Source organism: Manis javanica, chromosome 10 (genome assembly GCF_040802235.1).
Source record: "Manis javanica isolate MJ-LG chromosome 10, MJ_LKY, whole genome shotgun sequence".
NCBI classification, from domain to species: domain Eukaryota; kingdom Metazoa; phylum Chordata; class Mammalia; order Pholidota; family Manidae; genus Manis; species Manis javanica.
In genome coordinates, this window is record NC_133165.1 from 63501152 (window position 1) to 63519903 (window position 18752).

At 37.2% G+C, this 18752-nt stretch overlaps 2 protein-coding genes across 3 annotated transcripts in view; one reads left to right on the plus strand and one right to left on the minus strand.

The window, feature by feature from the left end:
• The window catches only part of HMGA2 (high mobility group AT-hook 2), a 150051-nt gene that overhangs the window by 106687 nt on the left and 24612 nt on the right, over positions 1-18752 (plus strand). The window lies entirely within an intron of this gene.
• The window catches only part of LLPH (LLP homolog, long-term synaptic facilitation factor), a 168874-nt gene continuing 152703 nt past the window's right edge, over positions 2582-18752 (minus strand). Inside the window, exon 4 of the mRNA XM_037007162.2 lies at positions 2582-2641. Within this exon, the coding sequence (XP_036863057.1) occupies positions 2587-2641 (55 nt within the window). The 3' untranslated portion in view covers positions 2582-2586. The remainder of the gene's footprint in view (positions 2642-18752) is intronic.

Sequence of the window (18752 nt, forward strand, 5' to 3'; positions counted from 1 at the left end):
TCCAGAATGTGGGCAGAAGCTCGTGTTAGCTATTTACTCCCCATCTCTGGAATTCCTTTTGGACATGACCAATGAGTTACAGCTGGGTTTTAGGCAGCGTGGCACACTCTTTAACTAGCTGTCAGGAACAGCTACACCCTTTGGTCCACAATGAAATGAACTCAAATCTGAATTTACCACGGGAAAATTCTAAACAGACCAGGAAAGCAAAACCACTGACACCATCTACATTCTGCAAAGAGGCCTGTTCTTCTACCTTCTCTTAAATGCTTGACAAAAGGCAAAGCTCTATGCACTAGCACAGAGCAAACAATGCAAAGAAAAATCTCATGCATTGCTCTGAGTCAGGAGGGCACTTCTTACCAGCCCTCAAAGATGGGGAACAGTAAAATGCACAAGTCCAAACTGGTTGCTATCCTACATCCATTCCCCATCTTCCTTTGTTCACAGAACATGACCCTTACCCAGGCCCGGGGATAAATCTGACTTGTCAGACAGTGATGGTGGTCTACTCCCCATGCAGAACAGGTCTAGCCTGTTGAGGAGAGAGCAGGATGATCTGCTCTGGACTACAGAAAGAGAGCACCTCTCCTGCTAGACATTGGCATCTCCAGAAATGCCAGCAGGAACAGCCACGCCCTTCCTGTGACTCTGAGGGAGAAAGACTAAGAACAAGTCTAAGACAGCAGAGCAGAAAGGTAGAATCTGAAGGCTGGAAGATTTAGCCAACCAAGTTTACCTGCTGAATTAACCAGTTCAGAGGGTACATCACCTCTAGGCTTTTTGTTACATCCCACAAATAATATCCTTGTTAAGTCAGTATGAGTTTGGGTTTCCTGTTGTACCCAAAGGTAAGTAAGAGGAATTCTCTTTGGTGGATGCTTGAGATTCATCAGAATTATCTACATTTTTATAAATTCATTTCATTCCCATTATCCTTTCCTACATATACTGACCTAGGGAGGTAAAGGCATATTTAATATGTCTTCTCATGTTTTAAAAATATACCCATTCTCCTAGCCCCCATTTCTGGGTCTCCGAAACACTATTTCTCTCAATGCGTCCACAGCCTTGCTGGAGGGAAGAACTGAAGTTGTGTAAACACTGTTTTCCCATGACAACATTTCTCAGACTAGCACCATAGGATGGAGTCCTGCCTGAATCTGGGAGTGCAGTCAGAGATCTGCATTTTTAACCAGCACCTTTTTATGAGGTCTGTGAAAGGCATCACTACCTCCTGAGGAAGAGAAGCTAGACAAGGCAGGGGACTTCTTCCAGGCAATGAGAGGGCTTAGAAACCAGTCAAAACCTTCTTAGACTATATACTCCATGCAAAAGACAGGGAGCATACTAGCAGCTCCGTCAGGTGGGTGGGCAGTTTCCCAGTTCGTGAAGGATCTCCCTGGGAATTTTCCATTGTGGCATGGTCTGCTCAGAGTTGGCTAACACGGTTTCTCTGAGGTTGGAGCACAAAGAAGTCTGCGTCGATAGCTTTGACTAGTAATTGTGCCTTAATGTAAATATATATAAATATTATACATATATATGCAGGCTTTAAATGGAGTGTTTTAAACGACTCCCTCTGTAGGTCAATGTGTATTTATATATATCATGGGTAAAAAATAAGTGTCATGGGTGGTCACATTCCAAAGAAATGAACACATGCACAAAAGCAACAGCCAGTGAATGCAGACCATACAGAACACGGGATAAAAGGCAAGAGATATACAGATTTCTTGAGTAGAACGCCACAGGGAAGGATGAGTAGATGAGGGGCCTGTGTGGGAAAACATCTGAATGGTGTCTGTATGGGAAGGATGCATCTTTATTCTTCCCTGCATTTTGGTCACAGACAATAATGTATAATACATGAGATTATAAACACCATAGATACAGGAACTGTGGCCATATATTCCCATGGAATTTATGGCTAACACCTTTAGCACTATCACATATTAGAACAGGTAATAAGCAAGAGGGGAACAAAACAAAACTAAATCATTAACAGTTATCACAGTCTTGGCTGAATTTTTTTCATTACACTTTTTGAAGAGACTAAAAGAAAGAAAAGGATGAAGGAAGGTGTATGTATACATATAAAAAGATAATAGGAGGATGGGATTTCCACTTCATGGGAATCTAGTAAGAAACAAGATGCTATTTATATTTCTAAAACATCTTGAACTTTATGACAAGCAAACTTTTTTTAGAGCAGAATTATTATGAAAATAATTTTCTAATACTGATTTGTCCTTTAAATGTATTAGAAACATTTTTTAAACTAAGATCTCTAGAATCATTACATTAAAATGCAGTTTTTCTTTTTACTTGGTAATTTTTCTTCTTAATGAAATTGTAGTCCTAGAAAGCTAGATTTTTGTTATTTTTTTAAACATGCTATTTTTATGGATGAGAGAAGATGGTTGCATACAGCACTGATTTTTCATAAGAAAATAAACACAGGCTAATTGCTGGAGTGGTGTGGCATAAGGGGGAAAAGGTGTGGATCTGTATGACCCAGGAGGAAGATGTGGTTTCATTATGTCTGGCCTTGTAATCTTTTCCAAGTAAATGTACTTACTGTCTTTAGGATTCCATTACTTCATGCGTAAATCTGAAGGGCAATACCTCCTTCAGATGCCTGTTGTGGGGGAAATCAAATAATACATATTAAGTTACTTTGTAAAGTATATATTGCTATATTCTTGTCATATGATCAATGTAAATATAAAAAGAATCATATTATCTGATCTAGAATTATAATGAAAGAATGTTCAATGAATGAATGTGATCAGAGAGCCATTTCTGGAATTGTCAAGACAAAGATACAGTTTTTAGATGAGGGTTTACTGATCACAGAATAATCCATTTTAGAGCTGTTGGGCTGAGTACGGTGGTTCCAGAATTTGCCTGAAGCTCCACTTGAACTAGAGTTTTTGAAGACAAGTAGAATGAAATGTTTGGTTTTCTGGAAAAGCAATGGAGACGTTTTAACTTATAGATTCTGAAGAAAGGGATATTAATCCAGAGAAAATCTTGAGTGAGCCCTAGGGCCATATTCTCTGGAAAGACCAGGGTATAAGGATGTGGAAGAAAGAGAACTCACTTCTACCACTGTTTAAAAAGTTAAAGGCTATAAGCTAATGTTCGGGAACAGTTCACATTTCTCGGATTGAATATAAACTTCGTCCAAGGAAAACAACTCAACTCCTAAAGTCAGCTCTAAGCTAGTGCCAAGAAAATACTGCTAAATTAGGGTTCTAGGAGAGATATGACTCAGTTAAGTATCATAGAGCTCACAACCCATAAACTATCCCTTTGTAGTCCTTGAGAACATAAGAGATTACAAATAAATTTACTGACTCTTTCCTTAAGGAAAGGAAATGCCTAAAATCATGATTCAGCTTTTTAAATTCAGTTTCCATGTATAACTATTACAGCTTGTGGGAAATAACTGGGTAGTCTAATCATTTTGCAAAACCATTTTTAAATGGTTTAGTCTAAGAATAAAATGTTCTTAGAATCAAAGGAATTTTCCTTTTTTAAAAATATTGAATGACTTTGACTGGTAACATATGTAAATTTGAGGTGTACAGTGCATTACTTTGATATATTTACGTATTGTAATATGATTGCCAATCTAGCAATAATTATTACATTACATAACTATAGTAGACTATTATTGTCTGTATTCTTTATGTTGTGTAGTAGATGATCTCTATGGATTATTTAGTACTCATTACAAGTTTGTACCCTTAAAATACCTTCTTGCGTATCCCCCCCACCATCCCATCCTCTGGTAACCGCCATTGTGCTCTCAGTTTTTTACAGGTTTAACTTTTTTATATTCCACATATAAGTGGTATCACACAATACTTGTCTCTCTTTGACCTATCTCACTTAGCATAATGTGCTCAGGGCCCATCCATTCTGCTGCAAATGGGAGGATATCTTCATTTTTCATGCTGAATCGTGTGTGCCACACCCCTTTTTTATCCATTCATCTGTTGGTGAGCATTTGGGTTGTTTCTATATTGTGGCTTACTGTGAATAATACTGATAAATGTGAGATTGCATATATCTCATCGAAATCCTGGTTTTATTTCTTTTGCAATATCTGGGTCATATGGTAGATTTATTTTTAATTTTTTGAGGAACCTCCGTATTGTTTTCCATAGTGATTAGACTGACCAATTTATACTCCTGCCTACAATGTATAAAGCTTCCCTTTTCACCACATCCTCACCAGCATCTGTTGTCTCATCTTGATGATAGCCATTCTAAAAGGTGTTAGGTGATATCTCATTGTGGCTTTGATTTGCATTTCCATGATTAGTGATATTGGGCATCTTTTCAGGTGTCTTTTGGCCATTTTGATGTCCTCTTTGGAGAAATGTCTGTTTAGTTCTTATGCCCATTGTTTAATTGAATTGTTTGTTTTTTTGTGACTGAGTTGACTGAGTTGTTCATGTATTTTGGATATTAACCCCATATCTGCTATATGACTCTCAAAAATTTTCTCTTATTTTGTAGGTTATGTTTTCACTTCATTAGTTGTTTCTTTTGCTGTGCAGAAGCTTTTGAGTTTGATGTCCTATTTGTTGATTTTTTTCTTCTTTTGTGTGTGTTTTTGGTGTCATACCTAAAAAACATTGCCAAAACCAATATCAATGAATGTCATCCCTGCATTTTCTTCTAGGAGTTTTATGGTATCAAATCTTAAAGTCTGATCCATTTTCAGTTAATTTTTGTGAGTGGTGTAAGACAGGGGTCCAGTTTCTTCAATTTTCCCAGAACCATTTGTTAAAGAGACTATCCTTTCCTTGTACTAATTCTTTGGGACTTTTGTATAAAGGATCATATCATCAGCAAACAACAATTTCACTTCTTCCTTTCTGATTTTTATTTTCTTTTATTCCTTTGTCTTGCTTAATTATTCTAGCTAGGGCTTCCAGTACTATATTGAGTAGGAGTGATGAGTGGGACTCCTTGCCTTGCTCCTGATCTTAGAGGAAATATTCTCAATTTCTCTCCATTGAGTATGTTAGCTGTGGGTTTGTTGTATATGGCCTTTATTATATTGAGGTATGTTCCTTCTATACCCACTCTATTAAGGGATTTTATCATGAAAAGATGTATTTTGTCAAATGCTTTTTGTCTATTAAGATGATAGTGTGATTTTTCTTTCATTTTATTGATAAGATGTATTACATTTGTTGATATGCATAGGTTGAGCCAACCTCACATCCCAGGTATAATTCCCACTTAGTTATGGTGTGTAATCCTTTTAATGTGTTCTTGCATTTGATTTGCTAATATTTTGTTGAGAATTTTTGTATCTATATTCATCAGGGATTTTGGTCTATAGTTTTCTTTACTTCTAGTATCATTATCTGGTTTTCGCATCAAAGTAATGCTGGCCTGGTAAAATGAATTTGGAAGTTTCCTCCTCAATATTTTAGAAGAGTTTGAGGAGTGTTAATTCTTCTTTAAATGTTTTGTAGAATTCTCCAGTGAAGCCATCTGCTCCTGGATTACGTGTTTTGGGATTTTTTTGATTACTGACTCAATCTCTGTACTCATTATTGGTCTGTTCAGATTTTCTATTTCTTCCTCATTCAGACTTGGTAAATTGTCTGTTTCTAGAAATTTATCCATTTCTTCTAGGTTATGTAATTTGTTGGCACAAAGTTGTTCATAGCAGCCTGTTATTTTTTTATGTATTTCTGTAGTATCACTTTTAATGTCTCCTTTTTCATTTCTAATTTTATTCAAATCTTCCCTTTTTTCTTCTTATTCTAGGTAAAGGTTTGTCAATTTTTTTTTTTTTTTTTACCATTTTGAAGAATGAGCTCTTAGTTTCATTGGTCCTTTCTCAAGTTTTCTGATCTCTATTTCATTCATTTCCACTCTGATTCTTATTATTTCCTTCTTTTTCTAATTCCTTGAGGTATAGAGCTATGTTGTTTATTTGATATCTTTCTACTTTCCTAATGTAAGTATTAATTGCTATAAACTTTCCTCTCAGAACTGCTTTTGCTGCATCCCACAATATTTGATATGTTGTTTTCATTTTCTTTTTTTTTGAGATAACTTTTTGTTTCCTCATTTATTTCTTCTTTGACCCAATCGTTGTTTCAGTGTGTTGTTTAGTTTCCACATAGTTATAGATCTTCTTACTTTCCTCTTGTTATTGATTTCTAGCATTGTGGTCAGAGAAAATTGTTGATATGATTTCAGTCTTCTTAAATTTGCTAAGACTTGTTTTGTGGCCCATCACATGATCTATCCTGGAGAAGGTTCCATGTGCACATGAGAAGATGTATATTCTGCTGATGTTTGTTGGAATGCTCTGTATATGTCTGTTAAATCCATTTGTTCTAAACTGTGGTTTGATTCCAACATTTCACTGTTGATTTTCTGTCAGGATGATCTATCAGTTGCTGATAATGGGTATCAAAGTCCCCTACAATTACTGTATTGTTGTCTATTTCTCCCTTAAGATCTGTTATTGATTCCTTGCTATATTTTAGTGCTCAGAATTGGGGAGCATATATGCTTATGATTGTTATGTCTTATTGATTTATTGACCCTTTTATCATCATATAATGACCTTTGTTTCTTGTTATCCTTTTTGACCTGAAATCTATTTTCTCTGATAAAAGTATGGCTATTCTTGCCTTCTTTTTGTTTCCATTTGCTTGGAATATAATCTTTCATCTTTTCACTTTGATCCTATGTGCATCTTTAGAGCTGAAATCGTTCTCCTGTAAGCAGCATAGAGTTGGGTCTTGTTTTTTGTCCGTGTACTCTGTGCCTTTTCATTTGTGAGTTCAATCCACTTATATTTAGGGTGATCATTGATATGTAAGGACTTACTACTGCCATTTTGTCTTCGGCCTTCTGGTTATTTGCTTCTCTCTAGTGTTTCTTTTTCCTTCTGTTTCTGTCTACCTTTCTAAGTTAGTGGTTTTCCATGGTGATTTGTTCAGCAACCCCCACTCCTTTTTTATGTTTTGTGTCTATGTTCTAGACTTTTTTTTTTTTTTTGAGAGGGCATCTCTCATATTTATTGATCAAATGGTTGTTAACAACAATAAAATTCTGTATAGGGGGGTCAGTGCTCAATGCACAATCATTAATCCATCTCAAGCCTAATTCTCATCAGTCTCCAATCTTCTGAAGCATAACGAACAAGTTTTTACATGGTGAATGAATTCTTACATAGTGAATAAATTCTTACATGGTGAACAGTACAAGGGCATTCATCACAGAAACTTTTGGTTTTGATCACACATTATGAACTATAAACAATCAGGTCAAATATGAATATTCGTTTGATTTTTATACTTGATTTATATGTGGATCCCACATTTCTCCCTTTATTATTATTATTATTATTTTTATTTTTATTTTTATTTTTTTTGAGAGGGCATCTCTCATATTTATTGATCAAATAGTTGTTAACATATGTTCTAGACTTTTGTCTGTGGGTACTATGAGGTTTTCTTAATACATCTCATAGGTACAATAGTCCTTTTTCTGCTGATAGCAATTTATCTTCATTTACCTATAAAGTTTCCATTCTTTCATTCTTCTCCTTTTATATTTTTTATGTCACAAATCTCTTTTATGCTGGGATTTCATTACCAGGTTGTAGTAGCTATAATAATTTTCAATGGACTATTTCCCTTTAATTTTTATACTATAGTTGATTTAATAGACTATTCTAAAAAAGAGTTACAGTATTCTAATTCTGATTATTCATCACATTCATATCTGAAGGATAACTTTGCCAGATACAGTATTCTTGGCTGCAATTTTTAATCTTTCAATATTTTGAATACATCATTCCATTGTCTCCTAGCCTATAAAGTTTCTGCTGAGAAATCTGCTGATATCCTAATGGAAGATCACCTTTGTAGGTTATTGTCTTTTTTCCTTGGCTGCCTTTAAAATTCTTTATCATTGACCATTGATAGTTTCAATTTAATGTGTCTTAGAGAAGGTCTTTTTGCATTGAGATAGAAGGGTGTTCTACTAGCTTTGTGGACTTGTATATCCAGTTCCTTCTCTAGGTTTGGGAAGTTCTCAGCTATTATTTCTTTAAATATGCTCTCTGTTCCCTTCTTCCTCTCTTCTCCTTCTGAGATACCCATATTCTTATGTTGGCTCTCCTAAAGGGGTCAGATAGTTCTTGTGGGGTCTCTTCACTTTAAAAAAATCTTATTTCTCTCTCTTCTATCTTAATCATTTCTATATTTCTGTCCTTGAGGTTGCTAATTCTCTCTTCTATATTATCTGCTGCATTTCTAATGTATTCTAATGCATTCTTCATCCCATTTATTGTGTTCTTTAGCTCCAGAATTTCTGTTTGGTGCCTTTAAAAACTTTTTATCTCTTTAGTAAAGTACTCTTTCTGTTCTTTAATTTTATTTCTGAGATCATTATTTTCTTGAAGCTTACTAAATTTATTCATAACAACTGTTTTAAATTCTTTATCAGGTAGATTGCACTATTCCATCTCTTTGGGCTCAATTATTGGAAAATTGTCATTTTCTATTTGTGAGACCATATTACCATGATTTTTCAGTGTGTTCAATGGGAAGTGCCTCTGCCACTGCATTTCAAGAAGTGAACACCTTTCATATTTGGTTAAAGCTTTGTTTACTTTGATTCTAACAGTTCAAGAGGTTGGTAGTTAGGAGCTTCCTTTCATTTTCCAGAAGATGGTGCTACAGCACAAGTTTTTGGTTTCTTTTACCAAGCTGACTTGCCCACTAAGGTTGTAATCATGTGTGTACATAAAAGAAAAAAAAAAGCAAAAGATGGCAGCAGGGGCTAGGAGGAGGATGTAGGTACTTAGCACCTGGGGCCTTGGGTGTGCCTGTGGCCTGGTTGGGGAGATCCTCAAGTTGGGGTTCTCAGAGATCAATGGGTGGTCCTCTTTCCTCCCAGGGCAGACAGCAGGAGATACTTTCCTTTCCTTTCCCCCACTCACTGAGGTCTCTCCTTCAGAGAGAGATCACCTGGTCCCTCTGGCTGCAGTGTGGGTGGCTGGGCAGACCCCCACTCACTGCCATCCCCCTTCATCTCCTCTGCCAGAAAGGTTATGTGGGCTCACTGGCAAACTGGCCACCACCTCCTCTTTTGTCACTGCCTCTCCTGTCACCAACTCCACCACCACTTCCCCCGCTCTGCCACATCCTCTGCAGTCCAATCTGCCCCCTTTCAGCTACCCTGGTATGCTGTGCAGAGGCACTTTGCTGGTGGTGGTGTTATGGATGTTCAATTAGTTATAAAAAATAAAAGGGTAGAGAAAAAAGGGATGACTCAAGCCACCATGGTGCTCACAACCCAAAGAAATTTTCTAACTGTTAATTCTGAATCTCTTTCTTCAAAAATGACCCTGAAAAAATGGGGGTTTAGGTTCACTTATACATGGATTTTTTTTGATATATTGGAAGATATTTTGGAAATTTGCAGCAATTTGAGAAAACTTTTTTTTTCCTATAGCTTACTTTATTGTAAGAATACAGCATATAATACATGTAACATACAAAATATGTGTTAATTAACTGTTTGTGTTATTGGCAAGGCTTCCAATCAACAACAGGCTATAAGTAGTTAAGTTTTGGGGGAGTCAAATTATACAAGGATTTTTGACAGCATGGGGGGTTAGCTCCCTTGAACACCTGCATTGTTCAAGGGTCAGTTGTAATTAAAACTACTTTAAAAGCCACATTATTTCTGTCATAAGCAAATGGGCAAGCATACAAGAAAAGATAACACATGTTATGTGAAAAATTGTGTGCATATAGTTCAAATCCAAATCTGATTACATACAACCACTATCTGAATAATCTGTCAAATATTAAGAAGACATTGTGTCTTAAATGGACTTTCAAGAATGTCACCAACAAATTTGGAATATTAATTATTGCTTATTTTCAATAATATATAATTTAATTTTGATTATCTCATAGATCTCTACTTTCATCTGTTATTGAACATTAGTCTTCTATCTGGCTAAAGTTGACATTAGCTAAAGTTTGAACTTGGTCCACAACATTTATGCACATGTGTTTGATTTGTTGAAACCCAGGAGCATGGTGTTTCAAATATTTATTCTCTTTATTTTGGTTACCATGTGTGCATATGCAAAATGAACTAGCTAGTGAGTGGTTGCATATAAAGAAAAAGAAATATGTAAAGAGAATAAATAAATAATTTGAGTTTTTGAAAATATGTAGTGTTTCTGTTTAAAATCTTGTAAGATAAGGAAATAGGGCTGAAAGAGATTCTTTTTCTATGAAGTAACATTAAGCTCATGGTTTTCACTCATGTGAAATTGTTGCCTAAGGGTGAATTTTCCCCCAAAATCTCAGAAAATTATAAAGATTGAGATAAACAGTCAACTGATGAAACTATGTTTTCCTTAACCTTTCCTGTGTGTGACTGTTAACTTCAGCATGCTTTATATCCCTCAAATGCAGCTATCTTGCTTAAAATAAAAATGCCTATTAAATGCTGTAACACAGGAGCACATCAAAGTATCATTTTAAAACTAATCATGGTTTGGACAACACTGCCCCCATAGCTGTATCTGTGTTTTGTTTTCTTTAGTCATCTTTTGATGACTAAAGAGATCTAGAAATCTTCAGCTTTCTAGAATGAAAACAAATTTCTTTCCTACCTATATATACTTTTGTGATAGGGAAGAAGTGATACTTTTCCTCTACATGAAGTCTTCAAATTTCTTCTTGTATTTTTTTTCTTCAATGAACTTATTGCTACTTTCTTATGTTCCTTTTTAGAATGGAAAGTAATCATCTCTTTTTACCTAAGATTACTCTTCTTTATATTGGATGATCATGCCTCTCTACACTGAAGATTATATTGAACATAGATTCCATTCAACGTAGGAAAATACTTAAAATTGCACATTGTACTCTAATATCTATTTTCTTGTTTGCCTACCTCATTATATTCTTGGCTCCTTGAGACTAGAAAACATTTCTTATTCATTTTGTACACCCATTCCCCATCTGATCAATCAGAATTTGGTAAGCCAACGAGTAACTTCATCAGATCAGATTATAGAAAGTTGGCTTTTGAAACTAAACAGGACATTAGAATTTTCAGAGGGTTTGCTAATGATCTTTCCCCTCCATTCTGAAAGTCTCTGAAAGTCACCAGAGGGAAGGCAGACTCCGAAGTATGGGCCCCCAAATCTGTTTTCATGAGAACTGCTGTGCCTTGTTGCCATACCCACAGGCTGGTGTTAATAAACACTAACTAGAGCAGATTGTGACTATTCTCATCCTTAAACAGATGAAATAAGGCCAGCCACAGTGAGGACACTTTGCTATAATAATCCAATAAATACTTTGGAAATGATGCTTACTTTTGTCTTTTACATTAAAGTCTATGAGTAAAGCCAAGTAGAGTAGAAAATAAAGAACACATCCCCTTCCCCCAAGTACCATGCAGAAATTCCAGAGATTTTGCCAGAACTCCCCATAGATTTATCACTTCTTGGGAGACTTTGTAGAGGGAACTACAAAATATCCTTTGGGCTATAAGGGCCAGATGTTACTGTCAAATTGTAACCATCCAGGGCTACATGTGTACACATATTGCACAGTCATCTCTAACTGCACACAGGAAGTTCAAGAAATAGAAGTTATGACACAACCCAGGCTCTTTCTGAGCTGGAGGAAAATTGGCACTAGCTACTCGTGGTTGATGTGTCTCCTCTTATGTAAGACCTCCCACCACTAGGGGTCAGATTCATTCTCAAATGAGGAAGCCACTAAAACAGGAAGACTTCCAGCCCAAGAAGAGGGGTGTATAATAATAAGGATGGAATGTGTGTAGCTGTAGCTGCGTCTCACCCTTACATTGTTCTACCAACATTTAACCTAAAATTTGTCAAACTTAAGATGTACCATATTCCTATTTAATTACCAATAAATGCTTATTAGGTAAATCAAATAATTTTTTGACCATTTGGTGTTAGAATACCCTGAATGCAACTCCCCTATGTTGGTGTCTGTAACTGAAAGTTGATCATTCATTTAAAAAATTTTAAATGAATTAGAAGTTACAGTTTTCATTTTAGATCTTCCGTGAATAGCGACTGAGAATTGTCATATACAAGTTATTCCAGCCATCCAGTTTCAGTGAAACGGTAGCGTTTCCAATGGCTGGATGTTGGCTTAGATAGTCACAAAGACAGCCATGTTGCAAAGAAGAAAGGCTACAGAATAAACAAGAAAACTGGAACATTACACCTGGTATAGTCAGATCCCTTCTTGCACCAAGAGTCTGGCAGCCTTTGGCTAAATAAGCGTAAGGGTTTGGACCCAGGGTAGAGGATAGTAAGCAGGGAAATTGAGTGCAGGATCTAAGTGCACTTAAAATCTGTTGTACTTTGAGACTAATACAGCCTAATGATTAATCAGAAAAATTACATAGCTGAATTGGAGAGAACAGTCACCTTACCTTGATTCTATTAGGCTAACCTATGAAATGGTTGCTATTTTACTGGTTTTGATCAACAAAAATGCAAGTTCATATGGTTCAGTGTAACAGTAAGAGTCACACTGAATGACTGATGTGAAGACACTGTGCCTTCAACTGTCCTGGTGATGTAGGTCTGATGGAAGATTTGCATCTAAAGATCAGAGACTTTTACTCTACCTTTCCTGGAGTTCTGGTGTCCCATTGAGGGGCCTCGGGGGCACCCAGGGAGGACAGGGACTGGGGTGGTGTGGAAGCCATGTGAATGAGGCTCTGGCACTCCAGTCAGAACTACCATTTTGTCTGCTTTCTGTTGTGGGTTTCCACATAGATCTGATCTGTAAAAGGAGAGGGAGAAGTTCTTATGCTTTTCAAAAAATTGTTCAAAACCTATAGAGCAGAGGGGCGGAGCCAGGATGGCAGTGTGAGTAGAGCAGTGGAAATCTCCTCCCAAAAACACATAGATCTATGAAAATATAACAAAGAAAACTCTTCCTAAAATAGAGACCAGAGGACACATGACAACATCCAGACCACATCCACACCTGCAAGAACCCAGCACCTTGCGAAGGGGGGGCTCCACCATTTTGGAGGAGCAGCCCCAGCCAGGCCACACCCACAGCAACAGTGGAGATAAACTCCATAGCAAACGGGCAGGTAGCAGAAGCCCTGTCTGCACACAGCTGACAAGCATAAGCCACTAGAGGTCGCTATTCTCCCAGGAGAGGAAGGCCACAAACCAACAAGAAGGGAAGCTCTTCCAGCAGTCACTTGTACCAGCTCTGCAAACTATCTCTATCACCATGAAAAGGCAAAACTACAGGCAGACAAAGATCACAGAGACAACACCTGAGAAGGAGACAGACCTAACCAGTCCTCCTGAAAAAGAATTCAAAATAAAAATCATGAACATGCTGACAGAGATGCAGAGAAAAATGCAAGAGCAATGGGATGAAGTCCAGAGGGAGATCACAGATGTCAGGAAGGAGATCACAGAAGTGAAACAATCCCTGGAAGGATTTATAAGCAGAATGGATAAGATGCAAGAGGCCATTGAAGGAATAGAAGCCAGAGAACAGGAACGTATAGAAGCTGACATAGAGAGAGATAAAAGGATCTCCAGGAATGAAACAACACTAAGAGAACTATGTGACCAATCCAAAAGGAATAATATTCATATTATAGGGGTACCAAAGAAGAAGAAAGAGGAAAAGGGATAGAAAGTCTCTTTGAAGAAATAATTGCTGAAAACTTCCCCAAACTGGGGGAGGAAATAATCGAACAGACCACAGAAATACACAGAACCCCAAACAGAAAGGTTCCAAGGAGGACAACACCAAGACACATAATAACTACAATGGCAAGGATCAAGGACAAAGAAAGAGTTTTAAAGGCAGCTAGAGAGAAAAAGGTCACCTATAAAGGAAAACACATCAGGCTAACATCAGACTTCTCGACAGAAACCCTACAGGCCAGAAGAGAATGGCATGATATATTTAATGCAATGAAACAGAAGGGCCTTGAACCAAGGATACTGTATCCAGCATGACTATCATTTAAATATGATGGTGGGATTAAACAATTCCCAGACAAGCAAAAGCTGAGGGAATTTGCTTCCCACAAACCACCTCTACAGGGCATCTTACAGGGACTGCTCTAGATGGGAGCACTCCTACAAAGAGCGCAGAACAAAACACCCAACATATGAAGAATGGAGGAGGAGGAATAAGAAGGGAGAGAAGAAAAGAATCTCCAGACAGTGTATATAACAGCTCAATAAGTGAGCTAAGTTAGGCAGTAAGATACTAAAGAAGCTAACCTTGAACCTTTGGTAACCACGAATCTAAAGCCTGCAATGGCAGTAAGTACATATCTCTCCATAGTCACCCTAAATGTAAATGCACTTAATGCACCAATCAAAAGACACAGAGTAATCTAACGGATAAAAAAGCAAGACCCATCCATATGCTACTTACAAGAAACTCACCTTAAACCCAAAGACAAGCACAGACTAAAAGTCAAGGGATGGAAAAACATATTTCAGGCAAACAACAGCGAAAAGAAAGCAGGGGTTGCATTACTAATATCAGACAAAATAGACTTCAAAACAAAGAAAGTAACAAGAGATAAAGAAGGACACTACATAATGATAAAGGGCTCAGTCCAACAAGAGGATATAACCATTCTAAATATATATGCACCCAATATAGGAGCACCAGCATATGTGAAACAAATACTAACAGAACTAAAGAGGGAAATAGACTGCAATGCATTCATTTTAGGAGACTTCAACACACCACTCACCCCAAAGGATAGATCCACCGGGCAGAAAATAAGTAAAGACACACAGGCACTGAACAACACACTAGAACAGATGGACCTAATAGACATCTATAGAACTCTACATCCAAAAGCAACAGGATGCACATTCTTCTCAAGGGCACATGGAACATTCTCCAGAATAGACCACATACTAGCTCACAAAAAGAGCCTCAGTAAATTCCAAAATATTGAAATTCTACCAACCAATTTTTCAGACCACAAAGGTATAAAAGTAGAAATAAATTCTACAAAGAAAACAAAAAGGCTCAGAAACACATGGAGGCTGAACAACATGCTCCTAAATAATCAATGGATCAATGAACAAATCAAAATAGAGATCAAGGAATATATAGAAACAAATGACAACAACAACACTAAGCCCCAACTTCTGTGGGACACAGCGAAAGCAGTCTTAAGAGGAAAGCATATAGCAATCCAGGCACACTTGAAGAAGGAAGAACTTTCCCAAATGAATAGTCTAACATCTCAATTATTGAAACTGGAAAAAGAAGAACAAATGAGGCCTAAAGTCAGCAGAAGGAGGGACATAATAAAGATCAGAGAAGAAATAAACAAAATTGAGAAGAATAAAACAATAGCAAAAATGAACGAAACCAAGAGCTGGTTGTTTGAGAAAATAAACAAAATAGATAAGCCTCTAGCCAAACTTATTAAGAGAAAAAGAGAATCAACACAACAACAGAATCAGAAATGAGAACGGAAAAATCACGACAGACTCCACAGAAATACAAAGAATTATTAAAGACTACTATGAAAACCTATATGCCAACAAGCTGGAAAACCTAGAAGAAATGGACAACTTCCTAGAAAAATACAACCTCCCAAGACTGACCAAGGAAGAAACACAAAAGTTAAACAAACCAATTATGAGCAAAGAAATTGAAACGGTAATCAAAAAACTACCCAAGAACAAAACCCCGGGGCCGGACAGATTTACCTCGGAATTTTATCAGACACACAGAGAAGACATAATATCCATTCTCCTCAAAGTGTTCCAAAAAATAGAAGAAGAGGAAATACTCCCAAACTCATTCTATGAAGCCAACATCACCCTAATACCAAAACCAGGCAAAGACCCCACCAAAAAAGAAAATTACAGACCAATATCCCTGATGAATGTAGATGCAAAAATACTCAATAAAATATTAGCAAACAGAATTCAACAGTATATCAAAAGGATCATACACCATGACCAAGTGGGATTCATCCCAGGGATGCAAGGATGGTACAACATTCGAAAATCCATTAACATCATCCACCACATCAACAAAAAGACAAAAACCACATGATCATCTCCATAGATGCTGAAAAAGCATTTGACAAAATTCAACATCCATTCACGATAAAAACTCTCAGCAAAATGGGAATAGAGGGCAAGTACCTCAACATAATAAAGGCCATATATCATAAACCCACAGCCAACATTATACTGAACAGCGAGAAGCTGAAAGCTTTTCCTCTGATATTGGGAACTAGACAGGGATGCCCACTCTCCCCACTGTTATTTAACATAGTACTGGAGGTCCTAGCCACGGCAATCAGACAAAACAAAGAAATACAAGGAATCCAGATTGGTAAAGAAGAAGTTAAACTGTCACTATTTGCAGATGACATGATACTGTACATAAAAAACCCTAAAGACTCCACTCCAAAACTACTAGAACTGATATCAGAATACAGCAAAGTTGCAGGATACAAAGTTAACACACAGAAATCTGTAGCTTTCCTATACACTAACAATGAATCAATAGAAAGAGAAATCAGGCAAACAGTTCCATTCACCATTGCATCAAAAAGAATAAAATACCTAGGAATAAACCTAACCAAAGAAGTGAAAGACCTATACCCTGAAAACTACAAGTCACTCTTAAGAGAAATTAAAGGGGACACTAACAAATGGAAACTCATCCCATGCTCATGGCTAGGAAGAATTAATATCGTCAAAATGGCCATCCTGCCCAAAGCAATATACAGATTTGATGCAATCCCTCTCAAATTACCAGCAACATTCTTCAATGAATTGGAACAAATAATTCAAAAATTCATATGGAAACACCAAAGACCCCGAATAGCCAAAGCAATCCTGAAAAAGAAGAATAAAGTAGGGGGGATCTCACACCCCAACTTCAAGCTCTACTACAAAGCCATAGTAATCAAGACAATTTGGTACTGGCACAAGAACACAGCCACAGACCAGTGGAACAGATTAGAGACTCCAGAAATTAACCCAAACATATATGGTCAATTAATATTTGATAAAGGAGCCATGGACATACAATGGCAAAATGACAGTCTCTTCAACAGATAGTGCTGGCAAAACTGGACAGCTACATGTAGGAGAATGAAACTGGACCATTGTCTAACCCTATACACAAAAGTAAATTCAAAATGGATCAAAGACCTGAATGTAAGTCATGAAACCATTAAACTCTTGGAAAAAAACATAGGCAAAAACCTCTTAGACATAAACATGAGTGACCTCTTCTTGAACATATCTCCCCGGGCAAGGAAAACAACAGCAAAAATGAGCAAGTGGGCCTACATTAAGCTGAAAAGCTTCTGTACAGCGAAAGACACCATCAATAGAACAAAAAGGAACCCTACCGTATGGGAGAATATATTTGAAAATGACAGATCCGATAAAGGCTTGACGTCCAGAATATATAAAGAGCTCACACACCTCAACAAACAAAAAACAAATAACCCAATTAAAAAATGGGCAGAGGAACTGAACAGACAGTTCTCTAAAAAAGAAATACAGATGGCCAACAGACACATGAAAAGATGCTCCACATCGCTAATTATCAGAGAAATGCAAATTAAAACTACAATGAGATATCACCTCACACCAGTAAGGATGGCTGCCATCCAAAAGACAAACAACAACAAATGTTGGCAAGGCTGTGGAGAAAGGGGAACCCTCCTATACTGCTGGTGGGAATGTGAATTAGTTCAGTCATTGTGGAAAGCAGTATGGAGGTTCATCACAATGCTCAAAACAGACCTACCATTTGACCTAGGAATTCCACTCCTAGGAATTTACCCTAAGAACGCAGCAATCAAGTTTGAGAAAGACAGATGCACCCCTATGTTTATCGCAGCACTATTTACAATAGCCAAGATTTGGAAGCAACCTAAATGTCCATCAGTAGATGAATGGATAAAGATGTGGTACATATTTACAATGGAATACTACTTAGCCATAAGAAGTGGAAAAATCCAACCATTTGCAGCAACATGGATGGAGCTGGAGAGTATTATGCTCAGTGAAATAAGCCAAGCGGAGAAAGAGAAATACCAAATGATTTCACTCATCTGAGGAGTATAAGAACAAAGGAAAAACTGAAGGAACAAAACAGCAGCGGAATTACAGAACCCAAAAATGGACTAACAGGTGCCAAAGGGAAAGGAACTGGGGAGGATGGGTGGGCAGGGAGGGATAAGGGGTGGGAAGAAGAAGGCGGGTATTAAGATTAGCATGCATGGGGTCGGAGGGAGAAAGGGGAGGGTGGGCTGTACAACACAGAGAGGACAAGTAGTGATTCTACAACATTTTGCTAAGCTGAGTGACAGGAACCGTAATGTGGTTGTTAGGGGGGACCTGATATAGGGGAGACATAGTATTCTTCATGTTAAGTGTAGATTAAAGATTAAAAAAAAAAGAAAGAAAGAAAAGGGGGTTACTCCTTGATAGGATAAAACTATTGGTAAATCAAAGATCAACGCATGCTTTAAATATCCTTAATGTTGATCACTTAAAGGGTGTCAGATGATCAGCTATGGAGGTACTCTTTTCTGATAATATTCCTTTCTCTTAATTAAAAAAAAAAATCATTTCCTGTGTGCTGACCTCCAATGAGTTCTGCACAGTGGTATAGAGGGCA